The 22,406-nt window shown below is 43.1% G+C and overlaps 1 protein-coding gene across 3 annotated transcripts in view; it reads right to left on the reverse strand.

The window, feature by feature from the left end:
* Positions 1-22,406, reverse strand: part of ATP11C (ATPase phospholipid transporting 11C) — a 73,660-nt gene extending 51,254 nt beyond the window's left edge. For 2 of the 3 annotated variants that reach the window (XM_042480226.1, XM_042480224.1), the window contains exon 1: positions 2,142-2,335. In XM_042480226.1, coding sequence (XP_042336160.1) covers positions 2,142-2,192 — 51 coding nt within the window. In that variant the 5' untranslated portion in view covers positions 2,193-2,335. Of the gene's footprint in view, positions 1-2,141; positions 2,336-21,450 lie in introns of those variants that run through there. The other variant, XM_042480225.1, reaches the window with a different exon arrangement.

A 22,406-nucleotide genomic window follows, 5' to 3' on the forward strand; every position in this document is an offset into this window, starting at 1 on the left:
GGGGATCAGGAGACTGAAGGTTCTAGGGGTGGCCCCAACCCTGTTTGGCTGGTTTTTAACCCTAAAACAACCAATTACATGGTGGAAAAAAATGAATTTTAATTTTTGTGGGGTTTATCTGGGAGTTAACAGGGGGAGCTTCAAAGCCTCCAAAATGAGAATTTGGAGCTGTATGTGACCTATAGGCCACACTTTCCCCACCCTGGCTATAAACTTTTAGCACAGTGTCAAATATGCACCAACTTGGTCATACTGGATCTGAACAGTTACACAATGGTCACCGTGGCCTTGAGTTCAACTGTTGTGCAAGGATGAAATTGCTGCCCACTCACTCAGCCAAAGGCGGGAGAGAGGGCTGTGTGTGTCTGTGGAATGAATGGCTGCCCTTAGGATGGCATTTAGGCAATGGCAGAGAAAGTTCAATCACTTGCGGAAACATTTTTGTGCTAGCGTAGCATCCCCCAACTGGAACAGCCTAAGAATAGGCAGTGCTTGACCAGATGGATGCAAAAATTCATCTCTGAATACAACCGCTTCCTATGCACTCTGTGCATTTTGGTGCTGTTGGGTGCCTTCAGGTCATTCCCAACTTATGGTAATCCTAAGGCCATAACATAAAGGTTTTTCTTGGCAAAATTTGTTCAAGGGAATTTTGCCACTGCTGTCCCTTGAGGCTGAGAGAGTGTGACTTGCCCAAGGCCACCCAGTGGGTTTCATGGCTGAGCTGGGAATCAAACCCTGGCCTCCAAAGTTGTAGTCCATTGCTCAAACCACTATGCCACCCTGACTCTCATGTTTAGAGACTTTCAACGTCCATATTGTGCACGTTAATTCATTTTCCCATAAATTCCAGTACAGTGGTACCCCGGGTTACGAATGTAATCCGTTCCGCGGCGCCATTCGTAACCCGAAATCTTTCGCTAGCCGAAAAAGCCATAGGCGCTAGCGCTAAAAGCCGCGATTTCGTGTGAAAAAGCGCCGAAAAGCACCAAATTTTTTTTCGTAAGCCGAAAAAAAAACGTAACCCGAAACAGTTTTTTCCTATGGGATTTTTTCGTATCCCGGAAATTTCGTAACGCGGTGATTTCGTATCCCGGGGTACCACTGTACAGTATTCTGCAGTGTGTTACTATCTATTAACAGTATAATAACAAACACTCATAAAATAACAGAAGATGAAAGCAGAGGTAGATGGACTTTTGTAATGCTGGACAAGGTCTAACTTTTTTGGATACAAGGTTACTCTAGCAAACTAAAGCAAACATGGACTCATCCGTAAGGCCAGAGTGCAAGATCCAAAATCAAATTGGTGCAGTTTTATCGCATCGCTGCATGTCTGGGCTTGAAGAAATGCCACTTGTTGAAATTTAATCTGCAATTCAACTGTTAAAATGGCCAAAAGCACAGAGGGAAGAGAAGAAAAGAAAACCTGCAAAGACCTGGCACCCTTGAACTTAGCAGAGCAAACAAAACTCCAGAATAACCTTTCAGAAATACTGGTTTGACCTCCATCTGTAATTCATAGGCTTCTTCTTCTTCTGGAAGGAGCAGCTTCTAAATGTTAATTTTAAAATACAGATTTCCAAAACGTGACCTAAAAAAGTGGGGGACGAAAGACAAACTCCCAAAGCTTTTTGTTAATACTTTTTAATGGCGAAAGTATGCAAACGAAATCTTTTTTTCCCAAATACTAGACTCACGCAGAGGAACCAATCTTATTCTCAAGTTAAAGAATTTGGCACTTTTAAACACACAATGCTCTCATGCCGAAGATGTCCAATTCATATCTTTGAGACCAAAGTAAACATTTTTTTAAACGGCACATTCACAACATGTTGAGACAACACTTTGTGAGTTACTTATGGAGGGTCAGGATATCAGCCATGGACAATTTGGGTGTTTTTTTTAAAAAAGCTCCCTTATCTATAAAGCCTTGGATTTTCCTAACAGCCCTTCTATCTTAACTACTTCATTGCTTTTATCAGCTTGCCCAGAAACTTTCTGTCTTTTAAAACAGATTGTTCTCAGCTGCATATTTTCCAGAGATAACACTGTGCAAACCAAAAATGCCATTCTCTTGCCGACAGAACTGTCTAACCGTAAAAATAAAATACAGTTGTAAAGAGGTTTGTCTCTCTTACCAAGGCAGACCAGAGTTTCAAGACAGCTTCTGGGGACAAAGCAAATTCCATTTCTCCCAGACCAACTAAAACAACCAACTGTCTTCCATATAGAAGAAACGCCTCCCCACATCAAGAATTTAAGGAACTAAAATGGCGTTACGCCTTTTTCTTTTCAAGCAGGCGGAAGAGAAGAAAAACAGGCTTTTGTAGAGAAGCTGGGCAAAGATCAGATTGCATGAGGCTGGAACTCATTCAATTTAAACAAGAATCTTTGGAAAAGGAGGGGCCTTAAAGGCTGAAAGTCTGTGCACATTTCCCTGGGAGTAAGTACTCTAGAAGTCAGTGGGGCTTCCTCCCTTGCAAAGTGTAGCACAGGATCAACACTTGCAAAGAGCATGTTCTCCCTTCGGAGCTATGCAAGGCGCACAGGGCTGTGCACTTTGCAATCACACTGCGCCAGAAACCACAGTTCAGCTCATGGCTGCAGAGTTAATGAGAAACCCCTGCAGTATATACTTTAAATTCCCTCGACAGGTCATCTCCATAGTCTCCCAACGTCCATTAATAGCTCTTTTATCCACAATCAACAAAGAAATGAAAACCTGAACTAGCTTGTCCAATGCAGCGCAAACATTTCTAACCAACTGTTTTTTAAAGGAACAATTTGAATGTGCAAATTCAGCAATTTTGCTTTCCCCTCCATCCCAAGCACTGTAAGCCTCTGGCCATTTTTCTTAGGGTGCATGTTCACTGTAGGAATAATGCACTTTGACACCACTTGAACTGCCATGGCCCCATACTAACAATCCTGGGATCTGTAGTTTTGCGATCCTTAATTTGCTGTCTAACACTTTATATATAGTTAGTTCTTAGATGTGTGCATGAGATAGGAGTTTATCACACAAACGAGATCGGGAGTTTACCCCATGAATATCCCGGGAAAATTGCATAATTATGCAAAATGATTTCACACGATGCTGTACAAAACATACCATTAAAGTGGTTGCAAAGAAGCATTAACGCGCATCTTTTTACTTTTGGGATTTCAGTGACAATGCATTTATGATATCATTTTATTTGCACAATTGCATGTGATAATCATTTGAGCAATTAGTCACCATTTTCACTTTATTTGCAGGTTACTTTAAATGCACTTTAATCTCCCTTTAATGCTGAAATTTCCCCAGTGTGATAAACTCCATAGTGCCTTTGCATGAACTGAGACTTCCTTTTGATTGATAAAGCTAATTTAAACCTTGCACATGGGAGTTTTATCTTTTGGAACTGGTATACACAGGCTAGATCCCTGCTTCACTCGCTTGAGCCCTATCACTGCTTCCAATGCGCCAACAAAATTCCCTATTGTACATTAAATTGTGGGTGCCACCTCGGGACCCTTGCATTTGGGTAACAAGTGCACTGTTACCCCAAGATCCATCCCCTTTTCATCCCCCTAATTTCTGATACGAAACTGATATAAAAAGGATGGTAAGAACAATTACACAGGCGCCAGCAATCCTTGGCAGAGAAGTTAAACTACAAACCCCAGGATTCCATAGGATTGAGCTACGACACTTAAAGTGGCATCAAACTGCACTGTTTCGACCATAAGTTGCACAAAGGAGCAGGTTTATCGTAGGCATAAACAACTAGTTGAAATTTGTCGAATGATATAAGGATTCTGGAAGCTGAATCCTTGCTAAGAAAACCCTGTGATAGGATCACCATAAACTGGAGTTGACTTGAAGATTCATAACAACACAGAGAATGATAGTTTGTTTTCCTAACACCTCTGGCCCTTATATTTTATGAGGTTTGGATGCAATTTTACACGATCCACAGAGTCTACTAAGATTAATTTGCACATTTCCTTTATGGCTGTTTTGCTGAAAGTATTTATTTTATCTTTCATATCCATTGGCTTTTTTTATGATATGATTATATTGCTATAGTTGTTCTTTCCAATTATGGTATTGTATTAGCAGTACTGTGTAAGCTATTGTATTTATTGGAAAGATGCTGTGTTATAGTCTGTTCCTTGTTGTCTTTCCTTTGGGAAACAAAGGCCTTTTTGTTTCCAACAGATTGTTGTCAACAGATTAGTTTTAAGGAAGTGCTTTTTATAAATTGCTCTACTGTATTTCAGAAATTTTTCCTTTGCATTTGTAATGAATGTTTAATATTGTTTTTAATATTTTGATAGTATCAACCCATTTTAATGTCAAGCTTTTGTACATTTTTGTCTTTATTTTAAATAGCAAATGACCCTGAGACCTGTTTCTGGGATGAAAGACGAGATGTAAATAAATTGAATAAATGATGGTATCCATGGATTCTGCATCCATTGATTCAACCATCCACAGCTTGAAAATATTCCAAAAATACTAAATTCCAAAACTCAAGCCTTGATTTTGCCATTTTATATAAGATACCATTTTACTAAATCCTGGTATATAATTGGATTTGACCATCCATGGATTTTGGTATCAAACCCCAGTGGACACCAAAGGCCCACTGTATATATATAAAGATGTGGATATTGTATTTATCTCATGTATAGAGACCTATGACTGTATGTATACAGTATAAACATGCATATGTATTCATAAACGTATGTATACTAAAAAAATTAAAATGATTGCTGGAATCCAATACGACAATTATCTACTATATAGCACCCTAAAAACGTTGCTATGGAGTCAATTCTGGTGTCACACACACAAAGGGGAAAGGAAAGCCACTGGGATCAAATAGCAGCTGTCGGTGACATTCCCACCATGAATGATCTCCTGTGCGACAGGTATAAAGAACCCCTTTTGCAAATCTCTTTTTCACCAGAGATCACTAACCCAAAGGGTAGGAGAGAACATCAAGCATTTGCTTTCTGATTACAGGGGAACTTGTCTATCACAGGGGCTGCTTACCAGTGGGTAGCATTTAGGAGACTTTCAGTTCCTACACAGTCTCTAAACTGCATAGGGATTGTGAATACGTACCAGTTGCAGACACATAACTATTGGTGACCTGTCTGCAATGGACCGACATGACTGGGGCCATTGAACTCAACTCTATTACTACTGTAATTCTACCTATTTTAAGTCCCATTGCAAACAGGTCACCACTAATTGCGCATTCCCACTAAATCAATGGGATTTGCCTATATGTTGACTCCCCATTCAATAATTTTGGGACTACTCTAGTTGGGACTAACCACCAGGATTCCAGCCCATATCTTTAGAACAGATGCACACACAAAAGACACCTTCAGGTTCTCAAAACATTTTGAATAGACCTTTTTCCACATGTGTTTGACTTTCTTTCAAAACCTGTAACTCCTCTTGGCTCTCAAACTCCTCCGAGTCACAGTTATAAACACCGAACAGCTTTAGTCACCTGCAGGTATGCAAAAGTTACAAAACAAGGCTGCCATTCTATCCCTCTTATGCCAACAGTAACAAAAAAGCAGGTATTAAACAAGCTTTTCAAGCTGGTATATTTGGCCAGCTTGCAAAGCTGTGGTACTGTGTGGGATGGTCAGGATTGCTACTCTACGAACGGTCCCTGCTATTTCAGTGTTACAATGATGACACATTCCCAATGAAAATTGACAGCCCTGTTGCTAAGCTTGGTGATAAAATAAGCCCAAAGGATTCTGTGACGCTAAATGGCGGTGCCGTCTTTCCCTGCTTACTATATTAACAGCCGTGCATTGTCGGACTGCTATCATGACCTTTCAGTTACATTTCTTTGTGGCTTCCAGGACAAAGCTATCCCCGGTAATTTGAGAATCAGAGAACTATGGTGTGACATGCCTGACAAATAAACAAGGGCGAGGAGTCTCAAAACCCCTTTTTCCTGGACTATGCGTGCCAAGAAACATAAAAATCACAAGACCCTAGCCACTGTACAGACTGAGTCTCCCTTATCCGGAATCCCGAAATCTAAAATACTCCAAAAACCAAAACTGTCCACTTTAAACAGCCATGGCTCAGTGTTATGCAATTCAGGGAGCTGTTGTTTGTTGTGGCACCTGAGCTCTCCGACAGAGAAGGCTAAATATCTCAAATCCCAAATATCTCACAAAACTACAAATCCCAGAATTCCAAAGTATTGAACCACAGCGAAATGGTGTCAAGAAATTCTTGCAGTGTAGTCACATAGCCTGATAGAAATACATTAGCTTTTTTCTTTTTTTAGAATAACGTTATAGCTTCCGATTCCGTACGATACACCAGGGCCATGAAAAAGTGCATTATCTGTGCGTTTCTGGGAGGATGCCAGGGAAATTGCTTTGAAAGCATCTGACAGTGAGGAGAAGCAGGTAGGGGTCTGATCTATCTCCTGCCTGGGAAATGGTAAAAAAAAGCAGGATATATTGCTATGAATTATTGCTCCGGACAGCCACATCTTGTCAGACAAATGGCAATGTAATGGCTCAGGTTGTTCTGGAAATGTTTCTTTAATGGGAGCTAATGGTAGAAGCTGATGGAAGTGGAGAGTCAGCTGCAGGAAAATGAATCATGCATCCTCTCCCACTCTTCCCTCCCATCCAAGGTGGGTCTTAAGGTGGTTCTCAAATAAACTGTGGTTTAGAAGAGAAAGACACAAGATTAGGCACAGATTTAACTGCTGGAAGGATACCAGGATCGATTTCCAGCTTGGCCATGAAACCCACTGCATTACCTTGAGCAAGTTGCATGCTCTCAACCTCAGGGGAAAGCCTCTTTGGAACAACTCTTGCCAAGAAAAGCCTGGGATAGGTTCCCCATAGGGTTGCCGTAAGTCAGACACAACTTGAAGGCACACAACAAGAAGTGCTTACCCTTTTTGTTTGACATTGCTGGGAACCGGGTTGAACGCTAGCCCAATGTTGTTACTTTATAAATGGGTAACCCATTGCCGTTACTCGCTTTCCAACATCAAAAGCAGTAAGACCTTGCTTTTGTAGCAAAGCCAACTTTCTACTTTTACAATCATTTTAAAAAACACAAAGAAGACTGCAAATCTCCCTCTTCCAATATTTTGAACTAACAAAGGTTAGTTGTTAATGAGATATCTTAGAGATGGGACCCATGTATAAACATTACATTCATTCATTAATGTTTCATATACATGTTTTATACTAGAGCCAGAGTGGTGTAGTGGTTTGAGCATTGGACGATGACTCTGGAGACCAAGGTTCAAATCCCCATTGAAGTGTGAAACCCACTGGGTAACCCTGGGCAGGTCACACTCTCTCAGCCTCAGAGGAAGGCAATGGCAACTTCCCAAGAAAACCCCTTGATAGGGTTGTCTTAGGGTTGCCATAGGTCAGAAACAACTTGAAGGCACACAACAACAATATACCTTATACACATAGGGTGAAGGTAATTTTATACACAATATTTTAAATAATGCTGTACATGAAACACATTTGTGCACACTGAACCGTCAGAACAATTTTGGAAAAAAGGGTTACTCAATCTGCACTTCTAAGATGACCAGAGAAGGCATGTGTAGAAAGATATAAGAGACAGGGATAAAAAGGAAGTAAAACAGAAAATATTTTGATTTCTGCTGTGATCTTAGGAAGGAAAGGGAGGGAAAAACCCTGCTTCATTTCTGCCACCATCTTCTTGGCAACCATGGTAAGAAGCACTCACAGAAATTTGGAAAACATAGTTAGGAGGAGACAGTGGCGGCTCTTCAGACTAAATGTCTCTGTCTCCTTGAACATCCTGCAAACTTGTTTTGTTGGAAGGAGTTGTCATGGACAAGTGTGTGTCTCCTCAAGGTTGGCCAAGGCTATTTGTAGGCTTTCTGGCACAGTTCACTCCCTCTGGGTTCTGCAGATTTCCCAGCGAAGCCAACAGGCTCATGGAACCAAGGAGGCATCCCTTTCATTTGTAAGGCTGGAAAATAATAATAATAATAAAGCCTTCCTTTGGGGCCAGAGAGAAAACCCGAAGTGTGTTTATTGCTAGCCATTAGAAATAGTGTATAACTAGGACTCCGGAAGTTCATTCATCAGGTCTTTGGCAAACCAGCGAAGGGCTGGGCTTCCTTTCAGGAAGGCCACTCAGAAATAGGCGCTTGGGTTTAATCCAGCACTTGCTTTGTTTGCTTCTCGCCTCCCAAAAATCACTCACACTTGAGGTTTAAAAAGATATAAAGGTTGCAGATAATGCAACAAGCCAACACCATCTCCTTTTGTGTTGTTCATCTCCAATGAACAAGAGATGTCTCAAACTTTGAGACTCAAAGTCAAAAGGTGGACTCTGGAAGACATGGGGATAGAGCCAGGATGTGACCTGCCCCCCAAGGAAAAGCCTGTAGAAGTGGCCATTTACCTTTGAAATAGGTAATCCCAGAATCTTAGTCCAACGTTCAAATCACAACACCATTCTGTACACAGAATTTATAGCACTTTACAAATAAAGGTTAATAATAATAATAATAATACACCAAGGTACATCTGAAAATGACTTTTTAAAAAAGCTTAAAGGAAGATGGGACCAGAGGGATTTTGGATTTTTTTTCAAAAATTAGATTATCTGCACATACATAATGAGATATTTTAAAGATGGGAATCATCTAAACATGACATTCATTTATGTTTTGTATACACATAGCCTGAAGGTAATTTTATACACAATATTTTAAATAACACTGTGCATGAAACAGTTTGTGTATGCTGAACATACACAGGTGTCACTATCTCAGCCACCCATGTGGACAATTTTGGATTTTGGAATATTTTGGAATTCCAGATAAGGGACACTCAATCAGTATATAGCTAAAAACAATAACAACAGTACAGCACCTTCCTAAAATCCCTTTCTTTAAAAACCTTCCTATCTCATAGCCTGTTCTTATATAAATATATACAAAAAGATTTCCAGTGAATGTTTAGAGATATTTGAAGCTAAACGCTGCTCTCCACTCTTGGACCCAGAAAAAGGACTCCATTCTCATTTCATGTGCAACTTTCCCTGGTTTCATGCTTACTTCTCCTTTCGTAAGCAAAGTGTCCAAAGTTCCTCCTTTAAAGTTCTGCAGCCAGAAATGCCATGGGTCATTAGGTACAATCCAAAGCATGCTTAACTTGTTTCCACTAAAGTGCTGTGGAGTTCATGGGGATCCAGGCTGGTAGAGGCTTAAGACAAAAATGCCAATCGAGCTTTCAGTACAATTAAAAAGAAGAAAAAGTAACCTGCAACTCAAAGCTTAGACAATTGTTTTGGGGGAGAAATAATTAAGTCATCGTTCTAGATCCAAGTTGCCCATCCTGAAACTCTCAAGGGTGTTCAGACATCTAGTCCTCATGGATACAGAGACGCAATGTAGGACCAGGGTAGGCAAAGTGAAGCCCATGGACCACATGCAGCCATATTTCCCAGTCATATAATTTTACTTTTAAAATATCCTCACCATTTACACACACAAACACCCGAATGGCTCAAACATTGTTTACTTGGCCATGGGAAAGTTGTTTGTCATTGTGTGCCTCCAAGTCGTTTCTCATGTATGGCAACTCTTATGGCGATCATGGGGTTTTCTTGCTAAGGTTTATTCAGAGGAGGTTTGCCATTGCCTTTCCCTGAGGCTGAGAGAGTGTGATTTGCCCAAGGTCACCCTGTGGGTTTCATAACCGAGTTGGGAATTGAGCCCTGGTATACACAATCATGGATATTTCGAAAGCTCCTAGGAAAACCAATCTTGGGAATTATACTCGTAGATTCCCTTCGGAATACGTTTTTACTTGGCTGCCAGGATTGCTTATGCCTAAAGAGATGAATGTCCACAAAGCTATTTGGAAGGTTTACATTTCTTTGAACACCCAACATGCTGACCTGAGCTGTATGTTGCTTCTCAATATTTCTATAAAATATTTATAATGAAGCGGTTCAGATGTCACACGCTGGTTAGCAGCCACCGTCTCCCTTCCCATTCTGCAGGACCAGACAGTGTTTGCCATGGCTAAGCAATAACATTTATTGGCATTGTTCTCTTCAATGGTCAACCTGTGAACTTTTTAGTGAGAAGCCCAGCTGTTTGCATGTACATTTTAGTTTTTTTAAAAAGCAATGCTTATTGCTTGAGTGATAAACATTGGAAATAAACTTTAATCCCCATGGAAGATTGCTAGGGAAAAGTATTGGATTCCTCTTCTGGGGGGGGGGGGGGAATCACACAACAAGAAAGCGATTAAAGGAATTGCTAGTGGTGATGTTTTTATCCCATCTTGGTCTCCCTTTATGGACCACATCAATAGTAACACTGGTCTCATCAAGTTTATGGTGACTCTAAGGCAAACCTATCATGGGGTTTTCTTGGCACGAATTGTTCAGAGAAGGTTTGCCATTGCCTTCCTCTGAGGCTGAGAACATTTGACTTGCCCAAGGTGGATTTCATGTCTGAGCTGGGAATTGAACTCTGGCCTCAAGAGCCATAGTCTAATACTCAAACCATTATGTGATGCAGAATTAACCACTTATATATTCTTAGCAACTGTACTTGGCATTTAGGGTGCCAGTTGGCCATTATAGAACACCACCATTATTCTGAGTAACCTTATTTTATGGATCACAGAGGTGGAGACTGTGTGGCCTTCTAAGTGTTGCTGAACTGCAACTCCCAACACTCTTGTCATTGATTATATTGATGAAGACTACTGGGAGTTATCATCCAATATAACATCCGGATTCATAACTACCCTGGGGAAGAAGCAAAAAAATAAACAAAACAAAAAAGGCCAGGTATTGTGATAATGCAGTTAAACATACTCCTGGAATGGAGACTGCAGGCAGAATGAATTATCAGTTGGCTTGAATGCATCAGGTTATGCGTGCCGCATCAAGTAGCAATGGATCCCGGGATGCAAAACCAATGCCCTGTCTCTCTTTGATGGGGAAATGGTTTCTTCATGGTGCCAGCATGCATTAAAGGGGCAATTTCCACAGCCTCATAAATCAGACCTCCTCACCCAACGTATTTAGAGATCAGCGTTCCTTCCAAGCTGGAAGGCACTGTCACCGCAACCTCCAAGAATACAAACTGCAGTATTCACTTAAGGTACTGCGGCAACTCCAGCACTGCCTGTATTGTTCAAATGGGGAGTTAATAGCTTGAGCCTCTTCCAATTGAGGAAAATGAAATGCACCGTGGATCCAATTTTCACACCCGGGCAGCCAGGCTCCCCCCCCCCCCCCCCCATCGCTTCCCGCACCAACTCCAATCACAATCGACACTAAATGGATTCCTGCAGACTCTGCCGCAACACAGCAACCTTTTGGGAGCTGGCTGCCTTTTTATTTTGCCATTCCACGTTCAGATTCAAGGTTAGCTTCAAAGGAAAGCTACGGTTGCAAACTGAAAACAAGTGGCAAGGAAACAGCAGCGAAGTGACCCAGCCGAGGAACGAAAAGGCACAAAGGAGAAGAATTCAATTTTTTTTTTTTTTGGCTAAGATTACACCTCAAGGCTCCTTCTTTCAGAGCTATGACACAATTCTGCCAATTCTTGTCCCAAGAGGCTGCCCACAACTGCTCACATCCCAGCTACCAACAGAGCTACATGGCAATCTAATCCTTCCCTTTAATGCAACCAGACTCCTAATACGCTCCTGGGATCAGATCCAGAAGCTGGCCTAATCTCAGCGCATTAGGGAAGGCTCTCCAGATGAGATCAGTGAAAATAGTGACATTAGGAAGGGAGATCCCTGACCGACAGCTGTCAAAGACCAAAATCGGCACTCATTAAACACTGAGATAAATGGGATTCTCACACCGGCTGCATGTGGACCGGCTTAATGCATGGTTTATTTCTTTCCTAGGCTTATAACTTGCCCTTCATCTTGGGAATCCCAGGGCAGCTCAGAAAACCGACAGTACAAACAAAAACATACACACAACATCTATCCACCTGTAGACAGAAAACATTTAATAAAATGATTGAAAACAGGTGTCTTTAAAAAAGGGTGTCAGCTTCCAACTTTCCCAAAGGTCCTATAAACCTTTTTCTACTGACCAAGCTGATCTTGAGAAAGGCCAGCCTAGTACTAACATAGGATAGCTCCGGACACTGAAATACATTGGGAATCAGCAGGCCTTACTTGAATATCTATAAATACTCGAGGGGCTATAGGAATTCAACAACTCAAGGCAACCAGAAAAGATAAAAACCAGATCAACTAAATCCAGATACCACTCAACCCAACATACTGTCATGATCAAAACCTGGAAAACTTAATTTGAAGAACCACAATTCCAAGCAATTTCCCAGCCTCAATGGCCAGTGTCTACATTGGCTGGTCTATCCTAAGAGTGGTCATCCAAAAGTAACTTTTTGAGCTTTGCTTTTGGCCTGCTACAATGGGGAAGTTTAAGAGAGAAGGAAGAAGAACTGCACCATAGAAATCTTTTCAACCGTATTAAAAAGGCGGGGCAGGCAGAAACCAAATTTTTGTCTTCTACGATAATATGCAAAAGATCAAAAGTGCACATCAACCCTTCGGAAAGGAATGCAGGCTACAGATGCAGAAAGAGTGCCAGTTCTAAACTCAACAGGCGAGAGACCTACGGGTATTTTCCAAATCCATGAGACAAGCTCCTAGCTCTCATGGTTTTTAAGGATGTGAAAAACATTGGGGCCATTTAGCAAAAGCCTGGAGTCCCTTAGCCAGCTAAATTTAAACTGTTGCTATCAAACACTACCAGGACCAATTGTGGGACATATCAGCCCCCCAACAACAAACCCGACAAACCTGAAGTCATGAGAACATCACTTCTATTGTGAAGTCAAAGGCTTTCATGGCTGGCATCCATAATTTTTTGTGGCTTTTTCGGACTATGTGGCCATATTCTAGAAGAGTTTATTCTTGACATTTCACCAGCATCTGTGGCTGTCATCTCTGAAGATCATAGTGATATTGCCTTCCCCTGAGGCTGAGAGTATGTGACTTGCCCACGATCATCCAGTGAATTTTCATAGCTGGACAGGGATTCGAACTCTGGTCTGCAGAGTCACAGTTGAACACTCAAACCACATACAACACACTGGATCTCCTCCTTAAGCACTAGCCTATGTGAAAAGTGACCAACACCAGTTGCCCATCCCTGACACTCTCAAACTTTCTGGTGCTTTAAGCACATCTCTTGTCCCACCTTCACCCTAATCCTTTATGCCTTCATATCTTTTCAGAGCAAACAGGAGTGTGAGGTTTGGTAAAAAGAAAACCCATGTTTTACGAGCCTCCATCTGCTGCGTATTTACGCAACAGAAGGGAGTAGGAAGCAATTGGCAGGGAGTGAAGAACAGAAAGAGAAAAAGATGAGGAGGAGGAGAAGGAGGGAAAAGAAACAGAGGAAAGGTTAAGCCGTCAGCCTTCAACTAGTTTTCATATATTGGAGGGAACAATATATAGTTAAAGTGGCATAAGAGCACTACAATTGCATCCTCCTCTTGCATCTGAGGAAGTAGACCAAGTCAACAAAAGCTCATACTACAACTTCTTTCACTCAGTTAGTCGCAAAGGGGCTACAAGATCCCTTTGCATAGTGATATTCCAGACTGACATGACTATGGGCCTGAACAGACAGGCCAAAATAAAGCTTCTTCAGGTCACTTTGGAGGTATGCTGTTTAAATGATGCATGCATCCTAAGAGGCCGGAAGCTGCGCCAAAGCCATGCTCCAATCCAATGGACTGGAGCACAGCTTTTGCACAGCTTCTGGCCTCTGAAGATGTGTGTGTCATTCAAACAGCATACCTCCAAAGTGACCCGAAGCAGCTTTATTTTGGCTGTCTGTTCAGGCCCTACGTCTCTAAATATTAAATACAGTACATATGAAATGAAACAACCAGGTCAGGTGAGCCTTGCATAAGCAAAGAAAAACATTTTGACCCTTCTAGAGACCACTTCAAGGCGTCTTCCGAAATGTATCCTGGCACGACTTGTTCTTTCACCACCCTCCGCTCTTCTAACAATTTCCATTTTAGTGGCCAAATTTAAAGACTTGTGCTTTTTAAAAAATATGCCAAGGATAACTAATGAAACAGGCTTATCTGTTCTCCCCTTTTCTCTCTGTTTATCATACATTGTTCAGTAAGAGATTCTGGAGGCAGATCCTGTATACCTTGCCTGTTGTAAGCAGACACATACAACTACAGTAGGATCAGCTAGAGTACGATCTTGTTCTTTCCCAGCTCAACCTTGATTGCATTGATTCCTTCAGATGGGCTATTGCCACCCAATATCCAAGGTCTGCATTTCATCAGTTCTCTTTTACCATCCTCCCAGTGCTAATGCTGCTAAAAACACTTTCAGCTAGACAGAGGAAAAATAGAAAAGGGGAGCCGGGGCTTTATAAAAAGGAACTTCTTTGTCAAAGGTTTTGTTACCTGCAATAATAAACAGTTCTATAGTCATATTTGTGGGGGGTTTGGGGGCTATGTGGCCATGTTTCTGGAAGAATTTATTCCTGACGTTTCGCCTGCATCTGTGGCTCGCATCTTCGGAGACGCAGGCGAAACGGCAGGAATAAATTCTTCCAGAACATGGCCACATAACCCGAAATACCCACAAAAAAACTATGGATGCCGGCCGTGAAAGCCTTTGAGTTCTATAGTACATATTTTTGCCTATGTTCTTATGTGAAGAATGAGAAACCCAGAGATTTCTGCAAACTGCTGGAGTGCTACTCCTTTCCCACCCTTCACCATGAGCCAGGCTGGCTGGGGCTGATGGGAATTGGAGTCTGTCCACATCAGGGAAGGGTTGTGCCAATTTCACCACCCACTGACCTATATGCAAATACTAGCTGAGCAAATCTGACATGCAAAACTAGGAAAGAGTCAACAAGCCCCCCCTCCTTTTGCCTCTAACTCCAGGACTGACGTCAATCCTCCATCCTGACAATGAAGCTGTTTAAAACAACAGCAATAACACCATTTGGTCTTTATTAACCTGGAAAATCAAAGAGAATCTGAGGCCAGGCAATGAAAACTAAGCCACATTCTTGCAGGCTTAGCGTCAAAAGGAGTTAACACATTCCCAGGAGATTTTCCTCCCTGATCTCCACTGGGAAACGGTTATTTTAGCGAGATGTATAGCGGATCTAGCTAACAATCAAGTAGGTGAAGGAATGGCACTATGTCTCTCTCTTTCTCTCTAATTCTTTTTTTATTCATTAACAACAGAAACAAAATCGCTGGAAAGAAAATGCATGAGAGTCTCAGCAACCATGGATATGGTTGTTGCATCCTTCGCGAAGAGTAGCTCTTACAATGTTATGAGCCGCCTTGATCCTATGGGAAAGGCTGCATATAAATAAAACATTATTATTATTATACTCTAGCTATAGGCATACAGCAGGGCTGCCTCTGGAGCAGTGCTTGAAAAAGTGAGGATTTTGGATTACACCTCCCAGAATCCCCCAGCCACTGATGATATCCACTGGGAGATGCTCAGAGTTGTAGTTCAAAAAGTGAAATATGGGATACAAAGATCAATCAATCAATTTATCAATCAATCAGTATAATCATAAAAGCTGTGAGGCGTTACTAGGGATTAGCAAAGTGTGGTTTGTGTGTTGCATGCAGTCCTTGGGCCCGACTTTGGGCCCGAAGTCTCCCTCAAATTTCCCTATTTTAAAAAAAATGCAAGGCATTTTGGAGGGCCTTAAACCACACAGAAAGACCCCTTCTCAAATACGTGAAAAGATGCAAAAATTCTCCACAAGCACCTTGGAACCTGGCACTACCCACAGATACCTTTGTTTTACTCTGCAGTGCTTCCCAAAATGGCGACAGGGTGCGCAAAGCATCACTTGTCACCATTTTGAGAGGAATTGCAGAGGAATAAAAATATTTGTACTTCCTGATGTGGAGGCTGCAACCTATGGAGAGGGATCTAGGGGGAAATTCATCCCTGGCCTTCCCATAGTTGCGCATGGAGTCCAGCAATGTATTCCCAAAGTCTCAACCCAGATGCCCATAAGAAACCTAGTTACAACTGTGCCCTCCATCCTGCATTCCCAGCAAACAGCTGGTACTGAGCAGCCATTGATAGTCTTATCAGCCATGACTCTTCTAAGCCCTTTTTAAAGCTGTCCAAATACAATTAGCTACATTTTTTTAAAAAAACGACAATGACAGCACTCCTTGGTTTTCCAAACAATTGTGTTAGAAACACTCAACTTTCTTTACTATGAGTTTTTACTAGCTGCCTCAGAAACTCTAGGTGCAAAAGGAAACAGGTGTTGTTGCAAAATGCATACGCTTAGAAGTGTAAAGAGAACGTGGCAACCTGCAAAAATGAAATTGGGAAATGAAGAGAAGGGAGGCAACGTTTATAGTCCAATCCTATAGCAAAATACTCCAGAGAGGCAAGCCCCACTGAGTTCGGTGGGACTTTCTCGAGGGTGAGCATGCAAAGGATTCAAGCCTTGTAGATAAAAATGTACAAAGAGTTTGGCATCTGTTCACGGATCGTTTTTTAAAAGTTGATATTAACTTTCATGGAGAGCCAGTGCAGCGTAGTGGTTTAGACTATGACTCTGGATACTCGGGTTCAATTCCCAGCTTGACCAGGAAACCCACTGGGTGACACTTTCTCAGCCTCAGGGGAAGGCAATGGCAAACATCCTCTGAACAGCTCTAACTTTTTTGGAGCAGGAGGTGTTCCCTGATGTTTTTCCAGAAAAACTGAAAAACACAGATGATGGAATATATCCCTTGAAAGTTTAAGACAACGGGTTCACAAAATGATTGTCCCAAAATCTTTTCTAAAGACTACATAAGAGGAAGACTTTATGTAAGAATATGCACTGTATCAGGTTACTGCCATTCCTGGTTTCAGTTTCCTTTTCTGAGTTCATTTTAAGGAAATCAGTGCATTGCATCTGCCTGACGCTATGGAAAACCAGTGGAGACAAAGTGATTTTCTCTGGTTTATTCATGCTGATGTTCAGTTCTGTGTTTACTGGGTTTTGTTTTGGATTTTTAATTTTATTTTTTGCCTGCTCCTCAAACTGGCAAAAAATCTAAAGAGGTTCCTTATAGTTTCAGTGTTCTTTGTGGTTCAGGATGTTGAAGCTCCATCAGGAGTGAAAAAATTTGGATTTTAGGCTAAAGTGAGGTTGTCACAATGTGGACATTTCATGAAATAACACGAATCGCAAGAAAAAAATGGAAGACTGTAGGAAAAGATTGATTCAATCAAGGACTGCATCCGTGCAGTTTGACACTACATTAACTGTCATGGTGCAATGCACAGAATTCAAGGAATTGCAGTTTTGTGAGATGTTTACCCTTCTCTGTCTGAGAGCTCTGGTGCCACAACAAACTACAATTCCCAGGATTCCATAGTATTGAGCCATGGCAGTTAAAGTGGTGTCAAACCGGATTATTTCTGAAGTGCGGGTCCATCCAAGGATGCCATGGCCATGTTTGCAAGGCATGCAGAACATGGCAACTGATAACAAGCGCTCTTGATGATCTCTCATTCTAGAGCCACCATAAGTCGAAGGTGATTTCATGGCTAATAAAAGTTCAATTGATGAATACATTACAAACTAATTGTACTTTTAATATAGCAAACACAGTAATTTTATGGCAAACAAAGTTATATATGTGTGTTGAGTCTCCCTTATCCAGAGTCCCAAAATGATCCAAAACCCAAGGTTTTTTTCACGGATGGCTGAGACAGTGAAACCTTTGCTTTCTGGCAGTTTAACGTACACAACTTGGCTTTGTGCACAAGATTATTTAAAAATATTAATTAAAATCCAAAACACGTTTGGTCCCAAGCATTTTGAATAAGGGATATATACCCAACCTGTCATTTATTTTTGTTCCTAAAAATGACTCAACCTGCACAGGGGGAAGGGGGTTAAGTCAGAACATTAGACCATTCAGGTTTGCATTCTTTACACTAATGGACAGCAGCTCTCTAGGGTTTCGGATAAGAGGTCGTTCCCAGGCCTAGAAAGAGATGCCAGGAATTGAACCTGAGGCTTTCTGTATGCCAAGCATGCACTTTATCACTGAGCTAAGGAAGAAAACAAACAACTGTGTGAACAAGGCTGCAATGATGCCCATGCTTTCTCCTTGCTCTAGCGGTGCAAGCACAGGGAGGCATGACAGAAAGGCTTGCAATACCTCAGCCTTCAGGAATGATGAATTTTTGGCCAGTGTTTTCAGCCACACACGGCAATGCAGCATCCCAGCAGGGGGATATTTTCCATGGGCACTGACCGAAAGGACAGCTTGGACGGAATCGTTTCTTAAGAAAACACCGCAAGATGAAGCTCAGAGACCTCCGGAAGAATTCAATCTGATCTCGAACCATAATATTGGGCACCTCATTAAAAAATAAATAAATAAAAATAAATAAAATCCATTTGGGAGGCGAGGAAGTACATACAATTCGAACACAAGGGCACAAGCCCAGATCAAAGCGTGCACCTAAATGGAGCATCCATATACAGAAACAGTGGACCACTCTGAGCCTGAAAAGGTTTTTGGATGAACCCACTCAGAATGTCCCCAAAAGCATGGTCAGTGGTCTTGCTGGATGGGGGCTTCTGGGAACTATAAACCCCAAATATTTTGTGAAGTCGAAGGCTTTCATGGCCGGCATCCATAGTTTTTTGTGGCTTTTTCGGGCTCTGTGGCTGGCAAAACATTTTCTTTTTCCAAGCTTTGCTACCTCTACATAGCCAGGGAGAGGTGACATGAGGCCATGTCCTATTTTGGAGTACTATGGGGAACCTCATTTGACCAAGGCTGGTCAAAGGATGAGGACTGGACTAAAGGTGACCAAAGCAAGGGACCCCACAGACCAAAATCTGAGTCCGAACAAGGCCTTTCTAATCCTGTTTTCTGCCGTGGGCTTTACGATCTCTCTTTGAAACTCACAAGGCATTCAGAGCAAAGCAAGAACAGCTGCCACCAAAGCTGTAGCCTTCCCCAAAAAGTAATGCTTCCCAAACTCTGATTCAAAGGTATACTGCCACTGTACTTGGAGGTTCCAGTGCAGCCATCAAAGCTAATAGCTAGCAACAGACCTCTCTCCTCCGACATGACTTTGCCTTTCTGAACCATCTGAAGCCTATCTTAGCAAAACCTGGCCCTACTTCAAGTGGCAAATCTCATTCCTGAATGCTTCACTCCGTTAAAAAAGAAAGTCACCCTGTTTTGTTGATGTTTTTTTTAAAACCACCCATCTGGCAAAAAGGGTTTAATGCAGCCTTTTTCCTGATGCACTATCTTTCTATCTGCAGGGAGGTGCCTTTTCTTCATCCAGGCAAAACTCCGAGACCATTTCACAGTCCATCCAGCCTTCTGCTCCCTGCCTTCTTCCACAATGATCAATCCCTTGGAAAGGAAACCCATCCGTCTTCTCATCCATCCATGCAGAATCAGCTGCCGTTGGATTCCCTTGGATAGCCTTGGGGTTCCTTATTGTGTAGGATCTATGATTCTGGAGACTATGATTTGGATCCTGGTTGGGCTTTATAACTTTGGAGACCAGGGTTCGAATCCTGGCTTGGCCATGTAAACCCACTGCCAGACCTTGGGCAAGTCCCACTCTCTCATCCTCAGAAGATGGCCATGGCAAACACTCTCAGAAAAAACTTGCCAAGAAAACCTCGATACGTTCGCCTTAGGGTTGCCATACATCAGAAATGATTGAAGGCACATCACAACATTGCATGGGCAGATGGGCACCCCAATTCTTTCTCTCTCCATCCTCCTTCACATATACACAAACACACAAAACCTTTCAAATCCATGCTTTTACCCTGTTCAAGGAGGCACTCTATGGGGAAAAGCTTTGGCCTCTCTTTTCTACCCCTTTCCCCAGAAACAACAGACCCAGGAAAGCTGCAGATCAGGGCACATTGGCATTCCCAGCCAGTTGCAGGTCTTCATGCCAATGTGTGCCCATTTTCTCTCCCTCCTGGTTAGGAAGAACAAAAGAAGGAGCTAAGGGGATCCCAAACTGTCCAAGCCAACATGCCATGTAGCTGCCAAGCCCTTCTGCAGAGGATCCCCCAATCCCCAGGGAAGGGAAGGGTGTGTGTGTGTGTGTGTGTGTGTGTGTGAGGGGCTGTGTCCACATTGCAGAAATAATCTGGTTTGACACCACTTTAACTTCCACAGCTCAATGCTATGGGATTCTGAGAATTGTAGTCTGAGGCTCTGCTCTGCTCTGGGGCCACAACAGACTACTGTTCCCAAAATTCCATGCCATTGAGCCGAGGCATTTAAAGTAATGTCAAACCACATTATTCCTGCAGTGTGGATGCAGCCAAAATTGACATGCCAGTTGCAACCAACTTGCTGAGCTCCCAGATATTGGGAAAGCAGAGAGGAAGGAAAGAAAAAAGAAAAAGTGAGAAAGAGAAAGAGAAAGGAGGATGAGGGATGCTTTCAGGGACAGGACCTATGTATAAAACAGGGAAGAGAAGGCAGTGTGGACATTGGGAAGGGGAGCAGTCCTTTGTTTTTGGGACCCAAAACAACAAAGATAGAAAAGAGAAGGAAGGAAGGAAGGGTGAATGAAAGATTCAAAGAATGTGTTGGTAAAACAGGAGGGGGGAGAGGAAGGAATGATGGGGCATGCAGTGACAAGGCCTGTGTATCAAACAGGGAAGGGAAGAAGGTGGGCATATTGGGGAGAGGTTTAGTCTTTTATTTTTGGGGTGGCCCCAAAACAACAAAGATAGAAAGGAGAAGAAAGAGAAGAAAGCAAAGAAGGGAGGGGGAAAGATTCAAAGGATGTGTTGGTAAAACAGGAGAGTGAAAGTAAAGGATGATGGAGGATGAAGTGACAGTATCTGGGTCTCAAACATGGAAGACAAGAGGGTGGGCACATTGGGGCGAGAGTTAGCCTTTTATTTGGGGGGGGGGGTGGCCCCAAAACAACAAAACAGAAAAGAGAAGGAGGAGAAGAAAGAAAAGGAGGGCAGTGGAAAGCCTGAAAGGATGTGTTGGCAAAACAGGAGAGAAAGGAAGGCATGATGGGGAAGGCAGTGCCAGGACCTGGGTCTCAAACAGGGAAGGGAACAAGGTGGGCAGGTTGGGGAGGAGAGGATGAACCCTTGGCTTTTGGGGGGGATGCTCCTTTTGGAGTGATGATTTCAAGGGGGGCTGCTTGCTGAACTCATTAGAAAAGATACCCAGCCTCCACCTTCGCAGGCAGCTTGGCAACCCCTAAAAGGAACCACCCAGAGGCCCCCCAACTCCTTTTACAGACAAAGCACTGCCCTCCAGGATAGAGAGCCATGCAAAAGGTGGTCTCTGCGGCGCGCAAGAGGGAGCCAGTCACTCACTCACTCACCAAACGGCTGATCTGCCGGCGGAGCATCGCTGAAGTGCCGCAGCCTCTTGGAGGGGAGGGAGGTGGGTTTTCCTTCTGGTCCGACTCTCAGGGGAGGGGGGGGGGGGGGGAGAGGGAAGGGAAGCCTCCGGGGGTCACCGGTGCCTTTCCTTCGGAAGCCGCATCCTGCAAGAGAGAGCCTTCCTCTTTGGGGGCCCTTAAGCTGGAAGAAAAAGGAGGAGGAGGAGAAGGAGGGAAGGAGGCAGAGAAGGAGGTGGAGGAGGAAAAGGAAGCATTGCGCGCCACGAAGGAAGAGGCCAGCCAGGCTCTTGGCCAAGAAAGAGAAGGGAAGGGAAGGGAGGAAGAAAGGAAGGAAGGAAGGAAGGAAGGAAGGAAGCCAAATGCCTCCCCCAAAGAACCTCTCTCCAAAGGGAGCTCTCCAAAAAAATAAATACTCTCCAGAGGGATCTCTGCAAAGCAGCCTCTCTGAAAGGGTCTCTCCAAAGAGACCTTGCCAAAGGGGCCTCCCCCCCCCCAAATCCTCTCCAAAGGGGCCTCTCCAAAAGGACCTGTCCAAAGGGAGCGCTCCAAAAAAATCCTCTCCAAAGGAACCTCTCTGAAAGGGTCTCTCCCAATGGCTCCTTTCCAAAAGGGCCTCTCCAAAGGGAGCTCTCCTAAAAGCCCTCTCCAAAGGGACCTCTCCAATGGCTCCTCTCCAAAGGGAGCCCTCTCCCAAAAGACCTTTCCAAAGGGACCTCCCCAAAAGGATGTGCCCTCAAAGGACCTCCCCAAAAGGATCTCTGCAAAAAGACCTCTCCAAAAAGACCTCTCCAAAGGGCTCCTCTTCAAAAAGACCTTTCCAAAGGGCCCTCTCCAAAAGGGTCTCTCCAAAGGGTCCCCTTCTCCAAAGGCGCACGTGGGGCTCCCTCCCCGGACAAGAGCCGGAGGCCAGCGCTAGCCCTTCCCGGTTCCCCGGC

This window comes from Sceloporus undulatus, chromosome 7 (genome assembly GCF_019175285.1).
Source record: "Sceloporus undulatus isolate JIND9_A2432 ecotype Alabama chromosome 7, SceUnd_v1.1, whole genome shotgun sequence".
Lineage (NCBI taxonomy): Eukaryota > Metazoa > Chordata > Lepidosauria > Squamata > Phrynosomatidae > Sceloporus > Sceloporus undulatus.